This window comes from Triturus cristatus, chromosome 8 (assembly GCF_964204655.1).
Source record: "Triturus cristatus chromosome 8, aTriCri1.1, whole genome shotgun sequence".
NCBI lineage: Eukaryota > Metazoa > Chordata > Amphibia > Caudata > Salamandridae > Triturus > Triturus cristatus.
In genome coordinates, this window is record NC_140591.1 from 698,080,062 (window position 1) to 698,100,409 (window position 20,348).

The window sequence follows — 20,348 nt, forward strand, 5'->3', positions numbered from 1 at the left end:
GAAGGCGTCCAGAAGGTCTGGGTTACAGGCCAGGTCAAAGGAACTGCTTACTCCTGGATCCGCGTCGGGATGCCGAAAAGAAGGAAACTGATGTCAGCGTGCCAGGAGGGACTTATATGGCTTTGCTGACGTCATGTCCATGGACGACGTCAGGGCGGAGCAGTCTCCCGGCGCGCAGAGGTGCTGCTGCAAAATATTTCCGGATCCAGTCTGACACCTGGGGATATTCTAAGTTAAGGAATTTGCGGCTAGATGTCTCTATCAGATACTGCTGAACAGCTACTAGTGCAGTCTTGGCCCCAACTGCATGTGCATACAAAATGTGCAAAGGAAGACAATCTCTATGTTTTATACCCCAAAAACCGAAAATTACACACTAATAGAAACATTTGTGTCTAGTTAGGACCATATGCGATTAACAACTAAAAACAAGATAAAAATGTAGCACCCCTGCATTGGAAGAAGAATTTCCTATAGACATTTCCTGGACTAAATTAAAATGAGGCTGGATTTCAATCCTAAAAAGTAGATTGTGCTTCACTTCATCCTTGAGAAAAACATACTATTTATTGTTCATTAGAGATTTCAATTGACTTATCCTTCTTGTTGAAATAAAGTGATAAGAATGTGGTGCCAAATGTTACAAGTACAATGTATATGGATGTAAAGCGCTGTCGAGTCAACAGCATACTCTGATGAGGCCTTCCAGAACTATTGTAGACCTGCATTACGTGGCGTAGTAGTGACTGCATAATATTTGGTTTAAAGATGAGTAGCAATCTCTCTGGCTAGTCCAGAACAGAGAATTGCAAGACAGGTCTCATGAATATATTTTTTGATGGATGGACTCCACTGAGAGCACATCCATACAAGACTACAAGCAGTCTTGATTCTGATCTGATTATCATAGGAGTTCAGTGTCAATGTGGGTTTCAGGCAATACGGTTTCTCATGAGAGTTGTTAAGAGGAGAAAATTATAGTGAACAGTGAATAGGCCTGAAATTAAACCCATCACTTTCAATAAATCAATGTATTGTGTGAGAGATCCACTGCTAGTATTTGAAGCTCAATAATTTGGTAAGCAGAAGAAAGAAAACTTTGAGACTAGCCATTCACACAAAAAAGACTCTTGGGAGAAGTATTGTCACACTCTCAAAAGGAACCGAGAAGTTAGAGCAGCTTTCTGAATTAGTTCAAATTTTTTTCATACCAACTATATAAAAAAATCCAACAGCTTGCTAGTAGGAAAAATAGAGTTGCCCCAAATGTTCAATGCCAAAAAATGAGAATGTAGGTTAAGGTAGTCAACGATAGGATAAAGCACCTCAACCCCGAACTGCAAAAGCAGATCTTGATGCAATGATAACTGACATTTCCCAAACCTTCAAAAGACACACAATTGATTGACGGAATGCAGAACAAATCAAAACATTCACCCCCAGTCAAGAGATCTGGGTTAAATCCATCATTCTTTTGCCCACCATGCCACCCCAGTTCTGACCTGGCCATATGCAAATCAGTCTTGACCCTGTGCCTCATGGAAACAGTCCAGCCCGAACTGCAAAGCCAGGTCCTCCTTGGACCAGAAACAAGCATCCGAGGACCGGTTTAGGGTTTCACCCCTCTTCAGCCAGGATAGCTTGATACCAGTGGCACAGTGAGCCCAGGACCCACGTCTGGGCATACCTGGTGCACTTAGGGCGAGAACGCAAAAGACACATAATTGATGGACGGAATGCAGAACAAATCAAAACATTCAACCCCAGTCAAGAGATCTGGGTTAAATCAGTCATTCTTTTGCTCACCATGCCACCATAGACCTGGCCATATGCAAATGCACAAGTTACTACTTGTGTAACGATATATCTGCAAGAGACATTAGTTAGTGATAGATTCCTTACCTTAGAATATCCCCAGGCATCAGACTGGATACGGAAAGTTTTTGTAGCAGTACCCCTGTGCATCAGTAGGTGGTGTCGTGCGGCTCCGCGTCTGTCGCTGGCGTCGTAAGCGCCGAGATGACGTCACGGAGACTACTTAGACGCCACCCATGCGAACTGACGTCAGTTCTGTACACAACTTTCCGCGCCAAGAAGGCAGAGCCATGCAAGAAACTGACCGCTGGTGCCATGAAACTAGGGCCCTGAAAGGGATGACCGTAACCCTAGAAATCAGGTCGCAGAACGGGGAGGATGGGTGGGGCGGTAAGGAATCTATCACTAACTAATGTCTCTTACAGATATATAGTTACACAAGTAGTAACTTGTGCATCTGAAAGAGACACGTTAGCGATAGATTCCTTACCTTAGAATAGATACCCCAGCAATACCAACCCCGGTGGTGGGTCTGCGAACAAGATTACACCAGGAAATCACGGAGAACAGAACGGCCAAAGATGCCGTCTCTCCGGAACTGACTATCAAGGCAGTAATGCTTGGTAAACGTGTGCAGCGAGGCCCACGTAGCTGACTGACAGATGTCCTGCAAAGGAACGCCGCGTCCCAAGGCAGTAGTGGCTGCAGTTGCCCTGGTAGAATGGGCAGGCAGCCCCACAGGAGGCTCCTTCCTAGCCAAGGAGTAACATGCTTTGATGCACAGAATGACCCACCGAGAGATGGTCCGTTTGGCACCCACATAGCCAACAAAGAGCTGGTCATCAACCCGGAACTGCTGTGTACGCTTCAGATAGAATGCGAGCGCACATTTTGGGTCCAGGCGGTGGAGCCTCTCTTCCTCCCTTGAAGGATGAGGAGGCGGAAAGAAGGTGGGCAAAGTGATGGTCTGCCCGATGTGGAAGGGCGTGACAACCTTTGGGAAAAAAGAAGGACGGGTCCTTAAAACCACCTTGTCCGGATGAACAGAAAGGAAAGGAGGTTTGGAAGAAAGAGCCTGGAGCTCACTCACTCTTCTGGCAGAGGTGATAGCTACCAGGAAAGCCGTCTTGAGAGTGAGAAGACACAAAGGACAGGTATGAAGGGGCTCGAAGGGAGCGCACATCAGATATGTCAAGACAAGGTTTAAGTCCCATTGAGGCATTATGAACGGCACGGGAGGAAACGTGTGCGTAATACCTTTCAGGAAACGGTTAACAACCGGGGACTTAAAAAGAGAAGGCTGATCTGGAAGCCGTAAAAAGGCGGAGATGGCCGAAAGATAACCTTTGATAGTGCCCAGAGCAGAACCCTGCTGGGCCAAAGAAAGAAGGAACAGAAGGACTTCAGAAAGAGGGGCAGAAATGGGATCCACAGCCTTCGCTGTGCACCATCCCACAAACTTGTTCCACCTGCAGGCGTATACCGTTTTAGTGGAGGGGCGCCTGGCTGCCAGAATGATATCACAGACTTCGGGAGGAAGATCGAAAGCTGTCCACTGTCGCCGCTCAATCTCCACGCATGGAGGTGGAGGCTGAGCAGGTTTAGGTGGAGGACCGTCCCCTGCTGCTGCGACAGAATATCCTCCCGAAGAGGCAGACGGATCGGGGATCGATCGCCATGCTGAGGAGCTCAGGATACCAGTATCTTCGTGCCCAATCCGGAGCCACAAGGATGACTTCGGCCCGGTCGCGCCGAATCTTCTTCAGCACTCTGGGCAGAAGTGGAATAGGCGGAAAGGCGTACAATAGACCGCAACTCCACTTGCGATGAAAAGCGTCACAGAGCGAGTGCCGCCTTGGAAATTCCAATGCGCAGAACTGATGACATAGCACGTTCTCTTTGGTGGCAAATAGATCTCACCAAGGCTCTCCCCACTGCTGAAAGAGACCTTGCACCACGTCTGAGTTCAGACGCCACTCGTGATCCATCAAGCACCGGCGGCTGAGTTTGTCCGCCCTGGCGTTCAGAGAACCTGCCAGGTGTTGAACCACCAAGGTAATGCCTTGATGTTCCAGCCAGGTCCAAAGGCGCAGAGCCTCCTGATATGGGGTCCAGGACCCCACCCCGCCCCGTTTGTTGCAATACCACATGGTGGTGATGTTGTCCGTGAACACCTGCACCACACTTCCCCGGACAGAGGGAAGGAATGCCTTCAGTGCAAGTTGGATCGCCCGAAGCTCCAACAGATTGATATGGAGCCGGGACTCTGCCGGAGACCAGAGGCCTCTGAACACCGCCTCTTCCAAGTAGCCTCCCCATCCCAGGAGGGACGCATCCGTCACCACTGTGTGCTCCGGTTGGGGAAGGGAGAGGGACCTGCCATCGGCCCAATCGCGATTCGTGAGCCACCACTGCAACTGCCTTGCAGTGCCCTCCGAGATCTGGACATGATCGGAAAGGTTGCCCTGATGTTGCGCCCACTGGAACTTCAGGCCCCACTGCAGAGCCCGCATATGCCATCTGGCATGTGTCACCAGCAGGATGCAGGAAGCCATCAGGCCCAGAAGCCGGAGGGCCATCCTGACTGAAACCCGGGACAGAGGCAGAAAGATCGGAATCATAGCCTGAATATCTCGGACTCGCTGCTCGGGAGGATAAACCCGAAACAGCGTCTAATCCAGAACCGCTCCGATGAAGGGGAGCTTCTGAGAGGGACTCAGGTGCGACTTCGGCACGTTGATGGAGAACCTGAGCAAATGCAGGAGGTTGGCCGTAGTCTGAAGGTGGTTGACGACTGCCCGGGAGCGAGCCCGCCTTCAACAACCAGTTGTCGAGGTAAGGGAAGACTGACACCCCTGACCTGCGCAGGTGTGCTGCAACCACCGCCATCACTTTCGTGAACACCCGAGAACCGCTGGTAAGGCCGAAGGGGAGCACGGCAAACTGAAAATGCTCTTATTCCTACCGTGAACTGCAGTTAACGCCGGTGGGCCGGTAGGACAGGGATGTGAAAATATGCGTCCTGCAAGTCCAACGCTACCATCTAGTCTCCAGGGTCGAGGGCAGCCAAGACCTTAGCCAGAGTCAGCATTTTGAACTGCTCCTTCCGGAGGAAGCGGTTGACGTTCCGGAGGTCCAAGATGGGATGCAGACCCTCTTTGTCCTTCTTGGGGACCAGAAAGTAGTGGGAATAACAACCACTCCCTACTTCTGGCCCAGGAACACACTCGATTAGCCCCTTGGCCAAGAGGGCCGCAACTTCCTGCTGGAGAGTCGCCAAGTGTTCCCCCGACATGCATGCGGTGGTACCGAGGTGGCATGGCTGGAGGGGTGAAAGGGAAGGGAGTAACCCATGCGGATGATCTGCAACACCCACTTGTCCGATGTGATAGCGCGCCAGTGGGGGAGGTGATGGCAAATCCTGCCACCCACTGGCGTGGGGTGCTCCCCAAAGCTCGGATTAGGAAGGTTTGGAGGCAGAAGCGGCGGGGGCGGTGGTGTACTGCCCCCCACGCTGATTCCCAGAGCCGCCCCTGCGGAAGCCGCAGCCGCTGGTTCTGCACAGGCTTGCTGAAGGACCGTGCCTGGGCGCCCCTGCCTTGGCCACGAAAGGAACGAAAACCAGGAGTGGCTGGGCTCTGCGTGGAAAGACCCAAGGACTTGGCCGTGGCTTGCGAGTCCTTAAAACGCTCCAGCGCACTGTCGGCCTTATCACCAAATAGGCGAGTGCCGTCAAAAGGCATGTCCATGAGCGAGCTCTGGACGTCAGGCGAGAACCCAGTAGAACGCAACCAGGCATGGCGTCGCAGCGCCACAGTCGTAGAAATGGCCCTGCCCAACGAGTCAGCGGTGTCCAAACCACACTGAATGGCGAACTTAGCTGCATCCTTACCCTCAGCAACCGCCTTCTAAAGCACAGCATGGACCTCCTCAGGACACTGAGGCAACACCTGAACAACTGCCCCAAGCTGGTCGAGGAGAACAACTGCTTACCGAACTGTTCCAGCTTCTTAGAGTCCTTATCCGGTGGAGCCGCGGGAAAGGCACTCTGCGACGTCGAGGCCTGGATGACCAAACTCTCAGGCGTGGGATGAGTGGTCAGAAACGCGGGGTCACCAGGCGCTGGGCGGTGACGCCTGGCGACATTCTTATCCACAGGGGCCCCTGTGGCCGGCCGCGACCAAGTGCCCAACAGGACGTCGGTGAGGGTGTCGTTGAATGGAAGCAGTGGCTCCGACGAAGTCGACGCCGTCTGGAGTACCTCAGTAAGGAGGTTAGTTTTGAGGGCCACCATAGGAAGATCAAGGTTGAGGACCATCGTGTAGGAAGCGCCCTCCTTCATCGTAGGCGGGGGAGACGCAAACCCCGGGTCAGAAGAGACATTGAGGTCGCCGGCGTCCTCCAGATCGTCCACCCAGTCCTGCTCGGAGTCACATTGACGGGCAAGAGGGTTCTCGGACCCATCCTCCACCTCCGTTGCAGGAGGAAGCGGCCGCGGTGGCAGAGCCGGAGAAGGGACAAACGGCATCGGAAACGGAGCCGTGATCGTCGCCGGCCGGGGCCGGGCCGGCGCCGTCTCCCAATGCGGATCCCAGGCAGTAACGAAATGGTCCTGGAACCGGGGCAAGGGTGGAAGGAACGGCACCCACTGCGGATGGATTTAAGTTAGATCTCTTGACTGGGTGTGAATGTTTGGATTTGTTCTGCATTCCTTCCATCAATTGTGTGTCTTTTGCTTTCTCGCTCTAAGTGCACTAGGTATGCCCAGACGTGGGTCCCTTGCTCACTGTGCCACTGGATTCAAGCTAGCCTGGCTTAAGAAGGGTGACATACCCCGAAACCGGTCCCAGGATGCTGGTTTCTGGTCCAGGGAGGACCTGGCCTGGCAGTTCGGTCTGGACTGTTCCCATGGGGCACAGGGTCAAGACTGATTTGCAAATGGCTGGGTCCAAACTGGGGTGGCATAAGGGGCAAAAGAACGATGGATTTAACCAAGATCCTGTGACAAGGGAGAATGTTTGCATTGTCAGCATTCCGTCCATCATTTGTTTGCTATAACACTATTCCCCAAACCTTCGGCACAAGAACAACAGTTCTTAATAACCAATTCCCCTTGTACAATAATGGCAAAGTATTTATTTTCTTGGATAATGCAATGATGTAATGTAAACAGGCCTTTAAATTAGATTGATTTATCCAGGGCTTGTGAGTTTGTGCACTTGCCACAGAAGAGAAGTCAGCCTGCAGCTAGCTAGCCATTAAAAGAGTTCAGCTTGAATAACAAATACTATGTGCACTATGAATGAATAAATAAAGCTTTTTTTCAGTGAGAGAAACATTAGTTCCTCAACACTTGAGATCTGATAATTTCAGAAAGCTATCTTTTAAATGCAGAACCCTAATAAGACTCTTGCACTGAAATCACTAAGGTCCTGACTGAGTTGAAAGATTTCAAGAGCCATGTATTTATCATTGTCAAGCGATAATAAAATTAACTTATTCTGAGGAAACTTTGTATTATTTCCAACAGAAACAAATCGGGGCTTGGTAAAGTACTAAACTTGCAATTTGATTGGCTCTCTTTCTTGGTAGATTAAAAAAATTAGTCTCTTCAACAAAATATGTATTACAGAGGTGCTATAAAAAGCTGCTCTATGGAAAATATATATTGGTTTTAACTCCATATAGAATGTGGTGGCAGAAAATACAGAGCATAAATGTGCCTAATGCTTTAAATTCAGAGATGTGCCCATTGAAGCAGGTGACCAATGTGAATTTCACATACCACAAACATTTCAATACAGAAGAATTAAGTAATATGCGAAACTTTTACAAGTGAAAACTTAATCTCTGCAATAACCAGTCTATCGTGGCACACTGCAACACATGTTGCATTAGTCAGTACTCCAAGAACCTTCAGTAGCCACATAAAACCTGCTTCCAAGGTCTTTGATCTAAAAAGAAGGGTTCAGTTTAAGGTAACATTGCCTTCTGGGTCCAGGACCTACTGTATGTTGGCATGGTCTCCTCCAGATCCATTCTCATTTGCCCATGGGAGAGACTACAATTGCCTATCAAAAAAGCATTTATTGTGAAACCATGATGCTAATGCAGTGATGAATGACTAATAGTACATTTATCACAGTTTAGGTATTATTGTTAAGTTTGCTCCTTTTTGCACTTCTGGAAAGGACCAATCACCTGTTAGAATGTGCGAGTTGTTGCAATTTAGGTGGGACGGATATTGAGATTTTAGGGTATAATTGGGGTGCCTTGGGAGTGTGGTTTAGACTTGCAGGGAGGAAGAGAGGAAGGCTGGATGTGTCGCTGATTGTCGGTTTGCAGAGAGACCTAGCTGTTCCTATCCTGAACCTATTCTCGGGTCCTGTCTACTTTGTTCCCTGATCCTATCTCGGGGGACCCTCACCATTCCCTAACCAGGGGGGCTGATTTTCCCACAGACCTACTACTAGGTTTGTATTAACGTACATGCAAATGTATTTTTCTGAAACGTTTGTCTCTTCACCTATCCACTCCGTCATAATATTGTTTCTTGCATAATTTTGATGAAACTTCTGTCTCTTAATCTATCCCCTCCAATAAAAATGACTGTATATATGTTGATGTGATAAGGCTTGTACTCATGTTGCATTTAATGATGACTTCTCTCCCTTGATGAATTCACTGCTTGTATTTTGTGCCACATTGCATTTGAGCATTACGAGTTATGAACAAGAACTTAGATACATTTTATTAACCTCAAACGAGAGTCTGTGAATTATTCAAATAAACTGACTAAACAAGCTAGATGTGTCATATCATTGCCATCAACTCTTCAACTAATTGGCCCATCGACCAAGTGGAAGGAAAATTGATGTATAAGTTAAGAAATATTTACTGAAGATGTTGAATATGAATTAGTACACAACATTGAAAACTGAAATTACGAAACAAATTGACCTCAGCACATCAAGGATTTGGGTGAATGTGTATGGGCCATGGTTTGAGATATTTGTAAGAATTGAACCCTGATCAGATATTGGGTTTGCGCTGGATCACATTCATCACATAAAAGTCGACACTGGGATTAACCAAGTATCTAAACATAAATCCATAAACATGTAAAAGTGTGTAAAATAACTGAGAATTCGATCAAAGAAAGTGAAAAAAATACAGAAACGTGTCACCTATTCTCCTGAAAACCGGTTTAGTAGTGAATAATAATTTGCCTAAGTGAACATTCCATATAAAGCTTCAGGTTGCATGTCCAGGGTACCAGGTAGCTCCCACCTTCAAGTTAACTCATGAAGGGTAATATTTGTACAGCATCTCTATCTCATTAGCACAAGAGGTCACTTCCATCGTTCTAGAGATTAATGTCCCTCCCAAGTATGGTTTATGATTTCATAATTTTCTCTAATCGCTAAAACACTGCAGTGGAAGTGAAAGTGTGAATATGCCACAGAAGACAGACGTTAACAGATGATCTATGCATCACCATACACAAGGAAACAATAGGAACTCCTATCATTGCCAGAAAACACTTATTAGCTTGAAAAGGAGGGCACCACTGTGAACAGAGTATCAGAAAAATAGGTGGATTCACCATGCTCAAGGCCAATGCATCTGATCAGATGTGAGGGATGTAGAGCAAGGCAGATCAACAGTGATTGCACTGTTGTAGGGAAAAGGGCATAGTTTGATATACCCCAAGACTCCTCTGCAACGCAACAGTTTTAATTACCCCTCATGTACAGTCTTAGCATCTAAAAAAGTCAGACCCCTTTAAATAGCCCAGATGCCTTTCCTTCAAGAAACACATATAGTTATGCTGGAAAAGAGAATATATTAGATATGTTGTCCACTCCTCCTCTGGACTGAAACTGCCCATAATTCCTGCTAAGTGACATACATATTGGAATTTCAGAATATGATAAATATGAACTTTCTCTAGTACTAAATGTTGAGCCAGCTTGCCAGTCAATAGAAGGTACCGAGGAGCTATGCAAGAGATGCAAGCAGGGTTGACCATTAAAGTATTCCTTAGAAGCTCATGGTTATCCCTTTATAATAAGGTTAGAGTAGCACTAATAAATCTGTCTAGTAGAGGGACCAGAGAAAAGAGTGCATTATATTAAATCTGTGGAAGAGCATAATGTCATTACTGTACCATTGTGTGTAGTCACACACTGAGCTGTGGAGATCCAAGGGTATCCTATTAAGCATTGACACACACGGGCAGGTGATGTAACAAAACCATAAAGCTTTGTCTACCAACAAATGAGACAATACAGGGCATACTACTGTGCAGATAGGGAAGATAATGACAGTCAAGAGACCCCATGCCCCAACGCCTGCAAACCAGAGAAAGTGATGAGAGCACATTAACAAGCAAAAATTTAAGAATTCATCTTGACCAACAAAATGCAGGGCAATATGGCTGGAAATAAAGAGGCAAACAAAACTTACATGCCTAATAAGCAGAGAAAGGTAACTAAGAATGGCATTCAAACAACGACTCTCCAGAATAACAAGCATGACACACTAGAATGCCAGGTGAGAACTATCTTTTCAGGTGAAATATACTAAGGGGCCTAATGCCTCACACAGATCATATCTCTAAATGATGCATTTGGAAATCGAGACGGAACCAGTTCTGTTCCCGCATCCTGCACTCAGGATAAGGATTGCACAGCAGAGTGGCATACCCGCCGCCTACAACCTCTCGGGGACTGGACTCCTGGGGACTTCCTTCACCTAGGTTTCTCCCTTTAACTTTCGTACCATTTTGGATCACCAGTACACTAATCGAATCTTTATTCTCAAGTCCGGCCGGGTTGGAATTACCACCGGCAGTTCGCCCTGAAGAAGTCACGGGATACTTCCCATTGTGACGAAACACACGTTGGCTGGTTGTTTCTATTTCACATTAAGGAATAAATTAATTGAAATATGAACTCATGTCTACTTCGGATGAAATTCACTGAAGTTCACAGGTTCTACTGTTCATTTTGTTACTCTAGAACGTGTGCCCAGGACTCTGCTCTCATTCTCTGTGCGGGTTTCCACCCACACACAAACAGGGGTTATAGGGTATATCCTCTGACCTGGAAGCAACCGTAATTATCAGTTAAATCCACACACACTGACACGCACTAGATAGAGCGCCACACTTCTTGGAATAAAAAATCTCTATGCAGAATCACTATACGCTTAGGATTAAGTCTCTTCTTGTTAGGTTAGTGGGTCATGCACGTGCAAGTATCTTGGCAACCACAAATATGTTAATTGCAGACTGACCGAAGACACGGACTAAAAGGACTGAACCCAGGGTTGAGCAATTGGTGGAAATACAAACTGTGATTACTGCAGACGAGGGATAGCAGTATCCGCAAACAAGCATTGCATTTATAGAGATGATAGCAGCATATCAACAGGTCATGTTTAGATTGTTTTTTCCAGGTTCTATACTTCAGGTTCTTGTCACATGACTAATATTTATAGCAGAATGTAACCAAGTTGGGTATGAGAGTGAGTGGTATAAAATGGAACCTAAGCAATGCTGCTAAATCATGTAGGTTTGAATTATGTTGAAGGTAATCATCATAGCAGGACAATGATCTAATGTGAAAATTAGTAAATTATTATTTGGAATAATTCACATCCTCGACTCGCATACTCTAGAATTTAGATCTTTGCGCATGCTCATGTATGGGAAAGTTGTTTTACTTGGCCAAAATAGCACCTGCTCAGATGATGCATGAACCTCTACAATGTAAACTTTATTCAAAAGAGCTCCACTGTCAACTCTACATGCAAGTGTTAAATATGTATCAAGTCGCAAGATAATACATTGTGGAAAAGAAGGTTTTCTTTTGTTTCATCTTCCTGCTTTCTTTTCTTTACGTGTGTTGAAAAATTGCCAAATGTTACTCGACAAAAAATTTACCAGGAACAATCGTATTTCAGATTTACAAAGTTTCAAATGTGGTACTTCTGGGTAAATTACTTTTGCTGAAGTCTGCACAATTTCACACTGACATGAAGCCAACAAATAAAATAAGGCAAAAAAATAAATAAAAGCAAGCCAAGCAGAGAGGATTTGGGTTCATTGTATGCCATTTTTGCAATCGTAGAAACATACATCAACCTGATTAAGTCTTACCATTGTCTACAGTAATTCCAAGCACACTTGATATCTTTTTTACACTGAAAACACAGAAAAAGTCACTTCATTATTGGATGCTTTTTCTCATCCACACAAAGTAAATCATGGACTTTTCTCACACAAACTCTCAAGGGTGCAGATCTTTTTTTTAAGACTTGTCCTACCGCAGTTGTCAGAATGTGGAGAAGTGCCTGCTACATTTTTTGTTACAATTTCCATTCAACTATTTTCCTGTGGACAAATGGAATACTGTGGACTCATTCAATCCTATAGACACAGATGAGTAGAATTTTTTTAAAAGAACTACTTCATTAAAGTTATAGTAAAGTAGAACACTTGTAAAGTAAAACTGAAAGGAATATTGATATTAGGAACTTCTTCGTTATATCCCCGATTTGATTTGATATTTTTTCTTCTATGTGAAAATATGTGACATTGCATCAGGCCTCGCTCCACATTGTGTCATCTGCCAAGCCCTTCAGCAGAAATGTTTGATTATGACCTAACTGGGATTAATGTATTTGCCTCAAAGGATTGGGGTCCACACGAGCTCGGATGTGGGTCTGCAACCTGTCTGCAGTGTTTGTGGTGCTACTGACGACTTTGATTATGATGGCTGTCGTGTAACTTACTGTGGTTAAAAGTGAATGAGTTATCCAGGCTGCTCAGCTGCTGTAACCGGGCATGCATCATTCCTGTTCTGTTACGGGAAACAGGCAATGTCTGAGACTTTCGATCATGAACTATGGGTCCCAACCCCTCCTGGTTCCTGTAAGATGGGTGAAATGGTACAGAAGCAATAGTTAGACTTTTCAAATGCGGCCAGACAGGGAGAGAGTTAGTAAAGCAGCTGCAGCACAAATGGCACTAAAAACTCTGAACTACTATGCAGCCCAGTTGTTCTGTTACAATGGCAAATAAAAAAGAGAGGCATCATACAATAGCAAATAGGCCCAAATACTTGCTATTGTGGGGTAAAAAAGAAAATTCCTCTACTTGTAAAGAAAGCAAAAACTAACGCAAGCCTTTAGATGCTTTTACGTTACAAATGTTGTTTATCTGCATGCGCCGCTGTTGTGCTGTACATTCAAGGAAATAGTTTAAATGCAAATGGAGAGATGGGCTAAATATCAGATAATCCTATGTGAGATTTCAGGCAACACGCAAAACAAAGGAAAAGAAAAGTGCAATGGAAAACTATACAAGGCACACATGCAATGGAGCAGGAATGTAGTTAGGCAGTTCAACACCTGCAGCCGCTTACCCAGGCAGGATGGGAAGAAGAGCCATACACTTTGTTAAACTTGTCAGCAATCGAGTGAAGAAAACAGAAAAGTGACCTGTGTTAGCAAACAGTAAAGGCTAAATCCCTATTGTGTACCACCACCAGAACAGAGGAAAGGTGAGAACCAGTGCTGTGCATATGCACATCATTGATCCCATAGCCAAGTGTTCGTTCTCAGTGTTTCTCTCTGTAGTACAAGAGAACATGCATTTGCTGTGATCTTGCATGCTGTGGGGGTGTGAAGAAACTCGACGTGGCACGCAGTAAATATATAGGCTGAGGACGGGTGAGAGGTCTGCAACAGAGCTGCACCCAATCATGCATAGTGTATGGTTCAACAGCTCATGGGTTTTCACAAAAATGTTATTTTATTAAAGAGAACTATCAGATTTCAAATTAAGATTTTCGGCTGTTCAGAAAGCAACTATGTCGCAAACACATAACAAGCAGTTATTTTTCTTAATCAAAACACTTACATATATGATACTTCAAACATTTTTTCAATCAGTAAAATACTTGCTAACAGAAATGACTAAATTCAATATTTGAATATAAAACATAACTTACGAAAAATTGAGAGAACTCCATTTAACATGCACAACAATGAAAAAAAAACATTCCTGTCTGATCACATGCTTTCACTATCTGCTTGAGCTATGATTCTAGTGGGTTCATCTGCCACTATTCTTCTCCCACAAGTTTTGTGCATGATAGATTTATGCAGACATGTAGAGATGAAGGAGGGTAGGTAGTATGTAGGAAAGGACAGCTAGAGCACCAGAAGCACCAAAGCTACTGTGGAGAGTATTGTTCACTTACAGTTACGCCTATCTCTCCTAAGAATCCGAGATATCTAAGTAATCAGACAGTTTCAGAGAAAGTGGAAAAAGATTACAGGGGTTGAGGCAGGAGGGTCATCAGGTATAGGTCTTGGCAAATTGTTCTTTAGCACGGTCTTCTCAAACTGGTTACCAGTTAAGGGATCATGCGTCCAAAGCATATAATTAACCAAAAATACAAGGAGCGGCGAGTTGGCTGTTAAGATGATTGGACTGTATCTGTGGCAGGCCCCTGATGTTGATGATGGGGGAGTTCCATGTTTGGGGTTCTGTGAGGGGTTACAGGCACACACCTGCATTGTAGTGCCCTTAAAATGATTTCAATGACACACTCCAAGACCAAGATGTCTTACCTTGACTCTTTACATTATTTTCAATGCTAAATCTATGTATCTGATCATCAAAATGCCATCCACAATTCAAGGATGTTGATGTACCTAAAAGTTGAGACTGAACCTCTGGTGAAAGCACTGAGTCGCAGAACATTGTGGCAGAAGGAGTGGACAAGACCAATCCAAGAAGACAATATAATAATAGGAACAGATTGTTCCTTTCTCACCGTGCTAATAAAGCTCAAGTTCCCCGATCTGGCTTGGTTGCTAGAAGCACCCAGGATAAGCAACACCTGTACAACCTCAAAAGTACTTAGAACAAAACCTGAAAATAGTAATGATACAGTTGAACATTACCTACTTTTATCCCCTCACTATAGAAAAGGCACTATAGCTTCTGGGAACTATTTATCACTCATTTCTGAAAGCACAAAGCGAGGGTGGCACATTAAAGAAAAATGCGTTCATTGTTTACTGTCAGGAAAATAATCCAGTGTATCTTTATTTTGTCGGAAACCTGATCGATCCTCTAAGGTTCATTTCCCTGTTCCAGGCAGAGGCAGGGATACACTAAGTAAAGGGCTGTGGACAGCTTTTACCCATGTTCCTTGTTAGTGATCTGTGACAGTCAAAAATATTCCTAGAGGTACGACAGTTGATTTGCACGAAGATAGCCACAATGGCTTCAAGAAAGAAGAGATGGCAAACTGCTCCACAATGGTGTTACACTGGGGAGGGGGAGCCAGGAGGTTGCCCATTAGAAGGATGCAACAAAACAGTCTTCTTTGTCTTGAAGTGGTGATTTCCAATGCAGACAAAGTATATGTGAAGCCTCTTATTGGCCAGACCTTCCCGACTCATCCACTGGGCCTTTTGTAGGAAACAAGAGAAAGAGAAGCAAGCTGTTTACCAAGTGCAGTTCTAGCACACTGTCTTTAGTATTAAGGGGCAAGAGAAGTGGTTTACAATAGGACATAGCTAATAAGAATGGACTAATAACCTTTCATACTGTAACCACATCCATCCTGTAAAAGGTAATCTTTTCAGGTGTGCCTACGTCCCACATCTTTAAGCAGAAACTAGGCAAGGTGACCTGGATGTCAGCCTTACCAAGTGTTCCTATATACAGGCTTTAAAAAGTACATAAAATGATTTCCTCCATTATGTGGAGGAGCAGAAGGGGCTGGAAGTCCATTATCCCTCATTGGGATCTGTGATAGCACACATGATGCCGCCGAAGGGGAGTGAAAATGTACAAACATTCATCCTTCAGCACTTCAAGATGTTTTTTGGCGAGTTCAAATTTCCATTCTCAAAGGTTTAAGGTGGCCTTTGTGTGACAAGCATGAAAGAGTCATACCCTTTCTGTTATTGCAAGCAAGTCTCTGTCATCATAACCTTGCTTGTGATGGAATGGAAAACAAACCGGTGCACTAATTACCACGGCCTTTCTCCTCAATGTTCTCTCCTTAAAGTGAGTTCTGAAGAGGATACCCAGGTCTAGCGGTCCTTGTCATCCAGTTTAAGGGGACTCCTGTATTATAGTATTTTAGTATCTTAAACTGAACCCTGTGGTATTGGATTTGCACAGGAATGTGGCAACCATAGCAGCTGGGAAAATCTACTTCTTTGTTTCCACTTATGACACAGTTGCAAACAGCAGTTATTATTTACTATAGCGACTCTTATATCCTCTAGCGCAATAGTTAATCTTCTTATGTCTTGTGTAGTCATTCCTCACAGCTCCAGAGTGGACCAAAGCAACTTTTTAAAGCACATCTTTATCTATTTCAATATTCAGAAATCTAGGCCAACTATAAGCTCTTAAAAACTCCAATCCTTTATTCTCCTTTTACAAAGGATAAAGACACCGGCTGACACATAAGGTGAAAGCACTGTCTGGAGGAATGGAGAATAAGGATCTGGAGCACAAAAGTGACCAAACTGACTAAGTTGTACTTAGAACTATGCTCTGTCCCAACATTTTCATAAATGACTGAAATAATAAAAAGGATCTTTGCCCAGACTGGAAGAGGATTTACCTAAACATCCTGAAGAAACTGAGACAAAAATGTGTTCTGCTTGGCTTTGCCAGAATGCGTGACCAGTTTCGAACTTGCATACTGCATGTAATTTCAAACAGCTATTTTGAAAGTACACTAGTCCTTCCATATTGGCTCCAAAAGCTGCCTTTTGAGAATTGAGAACTGAAAATGAGTACCATTCAAAATGGAGGAAACCGCAATATATTATTAATGCATTGGATGCCAGCTTGACTGGTCAATGGCCATTGTGACTAAAAGGCTTTCTAAAGGAGCCTTTGTGTGTTCTAAATAAAACATTGTGCTTCTCTAAACATCACAGCAGGTAATGGATATCAGGAACCAGTCACCTCTCTGGACATCAACAACGGAATAGGAGTTATTTGGTTTGCAAAGCATGGGGAAGGCACTCGTCCTTTGAGTGATGGGTTCAAGGATAGTTCTGAGTGTTCAAGAAGGATTTGGATGAGGTGAATCAAAACGTCGTCAACATTACTCCACCAGTAACAAAGTAAATCACTGCAAGGCAGACACAACTAAAAGTTACTTACATTTGGTAGAAATCCTTCTGGTGCATATTCTATCCATCTGCAGATTCCTCACTTGATGAATATCTCAGGGCACCAGACTTGATCTGGAAAGTTTTCCAAAGTTCTCCCACACCTGAAGGGTGTGCTGGCTCCATTTTTGTGCAGGTAGCGGCACCATGGTGCTGTCACTGGAGCCATATAGCGCCCAAATTGGCGCAATGACCTCAGGGCCCAGTCTGTTTTTTTCTGTGCTCTTAGAAGCAGAGATGAGAAATAATGATTAATATGATGCAGTGCGAACTAATTTGGAATCTCTATAGGGAAGTGTTCACTGACCATATTTCAGAATGGGGAGGTGAGTGGGATCAGTGAGAAATCTTCAGAAGACTAGTATGCTTCAGAAGGATTATGTTACTTACTCTGTAAGCATCTGTTCTTGGCATGGAGTGCTGTAGATTCACATGTTATGCCTACTTCTGCAATCTACTGTATTGTCTGGGTGTGTGCAAGTTGTTTTTCTTCAAAGAGGTCTTTCGAGTCACTAGGTAAAACGACTCCTCCTCTTGGTGATAATGCGCATAGGCATCGACTCCATTATTTCCCACAGGCGGGTGAGAATGGAGTGTGAGTAAGCATCAGTAAAGAAATGTTCATGCATGAGGAAAAGTAAAAAAAGCAACTGCAATGGCCACAGGTGTCCGGGGAGGAGGGTGTGCCCATGTGAATCTACAGCACTACATGCCAAGAACAGATGCTTACAGGGTAAGTAACAATCTGTTTGGGCAATGTGTGGCTGTAGATACACATGCTTTGTATACACTGTAAAACAGTGCCCTCCAAAAGCAGTGGCTAACCTCTGGGTGTGCAGTTGGTTGGAAGTGTACATAGCACTGCCTGATCTTACATTAGCTTGTTGGCGTGCTAGAACTTCCACACAATAATGTTTAGTGAAAGTGTGTGGTGTAGACCATGTAGCTTCCTTATATATGTCAATTATTGGGATACTGCCGAGTAATGCCATGGAAGCCCCTATTTTACGAGTAGAGTTTTCTCTAGAGGGTGTCGTTTAAGTTATTTTATCTTTGATGTAACATTTCTGAATACATTTAATTATCCATTTAGACATGCCTGATTTAAATGGGGTGTTCCTTTGTGAGGGGGTGAAAAAGCAACAAAGAGTTAATTGGTTTTATGGAAATCTTTGGTTCTGTCAATGTAGTATATTAGAGCTCTTTTAACATCTAGTGTATGAAGGGTCCTTTCCGCAACTGAGTCTGGTTGAGAGAAGAAAACCGGTAACTCAAATGATTGGCCAAAGAAAAAGAGGAAACCACCATTGGAAGGAATTTTGGGTTGGTGCGAAGGACCACCCTATCACTGTGTAGTTGAAAGAAAGGTTCTTCTAAGGCTAGTGCCTGGAGCTCACCTACAAGCATGCATGAAATAATGGCAATTAAAAAGGCGACCTTCCGAGATAGAAATTGGAGGAGACAATTATGTAATGGTTCAATTGATGGACCCATAGGTCTGGTGAGAACAATATTGAGATTCCATGTCGGTGCAGATAGATTTCTGGGTGGACTTACCCTTTTAAGGCATCCATGAGGGCATTATTAACTGGCACTTTGAACAAAGATAAGTGTTGCCTGTTTTGTAGACAGCAACTGCAGCTAGATGTAAGTGTATTGAAGTATAGGCAAGGCCAGAGAGCTATATATGAAGAAGGTAGCAAACTATGTTTTGTACAGTTTCATTAAATAGATCAATGTGCTTATTATGGCAGTAAAATACAAATCTTTTCCATTTAGCTGCATATTATGCTCTAGTGACATGCCTACAAACTTCTTTAAGAATGGTCTTACATTCACCTGGGAGATTTAGGTAATCAAATTCTCTGACCTCAGGAGCCTGGTCGCACAGTTGAGTTCCTTTGGATTTGGCTGCCTGATTTTTCCTTGGTTCAGAGTGAGAAGATCCGGGTTGAGGTGAAGCTTCTCGTGGGGAACTACAGAGAGCTCAAGTAGGGTTGACGAGCCCAAGTGGCAGATACTAGAATGAGGGTGATAGATGTTTGCCTGAGCCTCTGAACCAGAAGGGCAGACGAGGGAGAGGTGGGAATATCCCTGACCAGTTCATCCATATAGTACTGCCCTTAGATAGTGGGTGTATGGACCTGGATGCGAAGTTTGTGCATTTTGTGTTGTATGTGGTTGCGAACATGTCTATTTGTGGAAAACCCCACTTGTTGAAGTATGGGAGGAGGACTCTGGGTGGAGCTTCCACTCGTGGACTTGTTGCCACATCCTACAGATGGCTGTTGTGACATATTGCCGAATGACAAATGGTCTGAGATAGGCATAACTGTAGAGTGTCCCCCCTTTGTTTTTGCACATAGTACATGGCTGTCATATTGTCCGTCCGGTCTAGGACAATCTTGCCTATCAGGTGAGGTAGGAACGCTTTCAATGCTAGGTGAACAGCTTGAAGCTCAAGGTAGTTGATGTGGAGACTCTGTTATTTGGTGTCCCAAACACACTGAACAGTAAGCTCCTCTAGGTGAGCATCCAGTCCTGTGAGAGATGCGTTCCACTGTCGGAACGATTTGTGGAACAGGGTCAAGGAAAGGCCACCCTTTGCAGAGAGCAATGGGTAAAGCTGTCTATCAACACTAGATCTTGTAACTGACCCTGTGTCTGAGACCACTGTGCATGTGAATGTTGCACTGACCCGTCCTGGGTAGTGTCCCTCTGTACGCACAGCGCTGGTCGGTAACGAAGTTACCAAATGTAACACCAGGAGAGTTTTACAAGAGAGTTTAAATCAAAGTTCGTTTAATCACGATATGATGCTCTTTATACTTGAATTTAGAGTTTCACATGTTATTTCAAAGGCGATACCAACGGAAATCCCCAATGCATTTCGGGTTATAAACCCTTCATCAGGAGGAATCCTATAAGAAAAATAGGAGTCAATGTGGTCTACCCCGTCAGGGATTCAAAGAAATCAATAATAATAAATGTGAAAGTCCTTAGAGTGAACACAAGACTAAGTACGAAGGATTTGGTGAAAGATCGAAGTATATCAGTAATAACTTCAAAGCGTGTACATGCGCCACAAAATACACCGAAATATAAGTGGTGCCGAGTCAAAGCGATAAGGAAGAAATAAGGAATCAAAAAAGGAAGGTTTGGAAATTAGACCCAAATATCCTTCGTACTTAGTCTTGTGTTCACTCTAAGGACTTTCACATTTATTATTATTGATTTCTTTGAATCCCTGACGGGGTAGACCACATTGACTCCTATTTTTCTTATAGGATTCCTCCTGATGAATGCAT

General features: G+C 44.4%; 1 protein-coding gene across 8 annotated transcripts in view; it reads right to left on the reverse strand.

Annotated features, from left to right (window-relative positions):
• DOCK9 (dedicator of cytokinesis 9) overlaps positions 1-20,348 on the reverse strand; it is a 1,069,784-nt gene that overhangs the window by 213,713 nt on the left and 835,723 nt on the right. For 4 of the 8 annotated variants that reach the window (XM_085622117.1, XM_085622116.1, XM_085622122.1 and 1 more), the window contains exon 38: positions 12,616-12,752. In XM_085622117.1, coding sequence (XP_085478243.1) covers positions 12,616-12,752 — 137 coding nt within the window. Of the gene's footprint in view, positions 1-11,980; positions 12,025-12,615; positions 12,753-20,348 lie in introns of all 8 variants that reach the window. The other 4 variants (XM_085622123.1, XM_085622120.1, XM_085622121.1 and 1 more) reach the window with 2 other exon arrangements.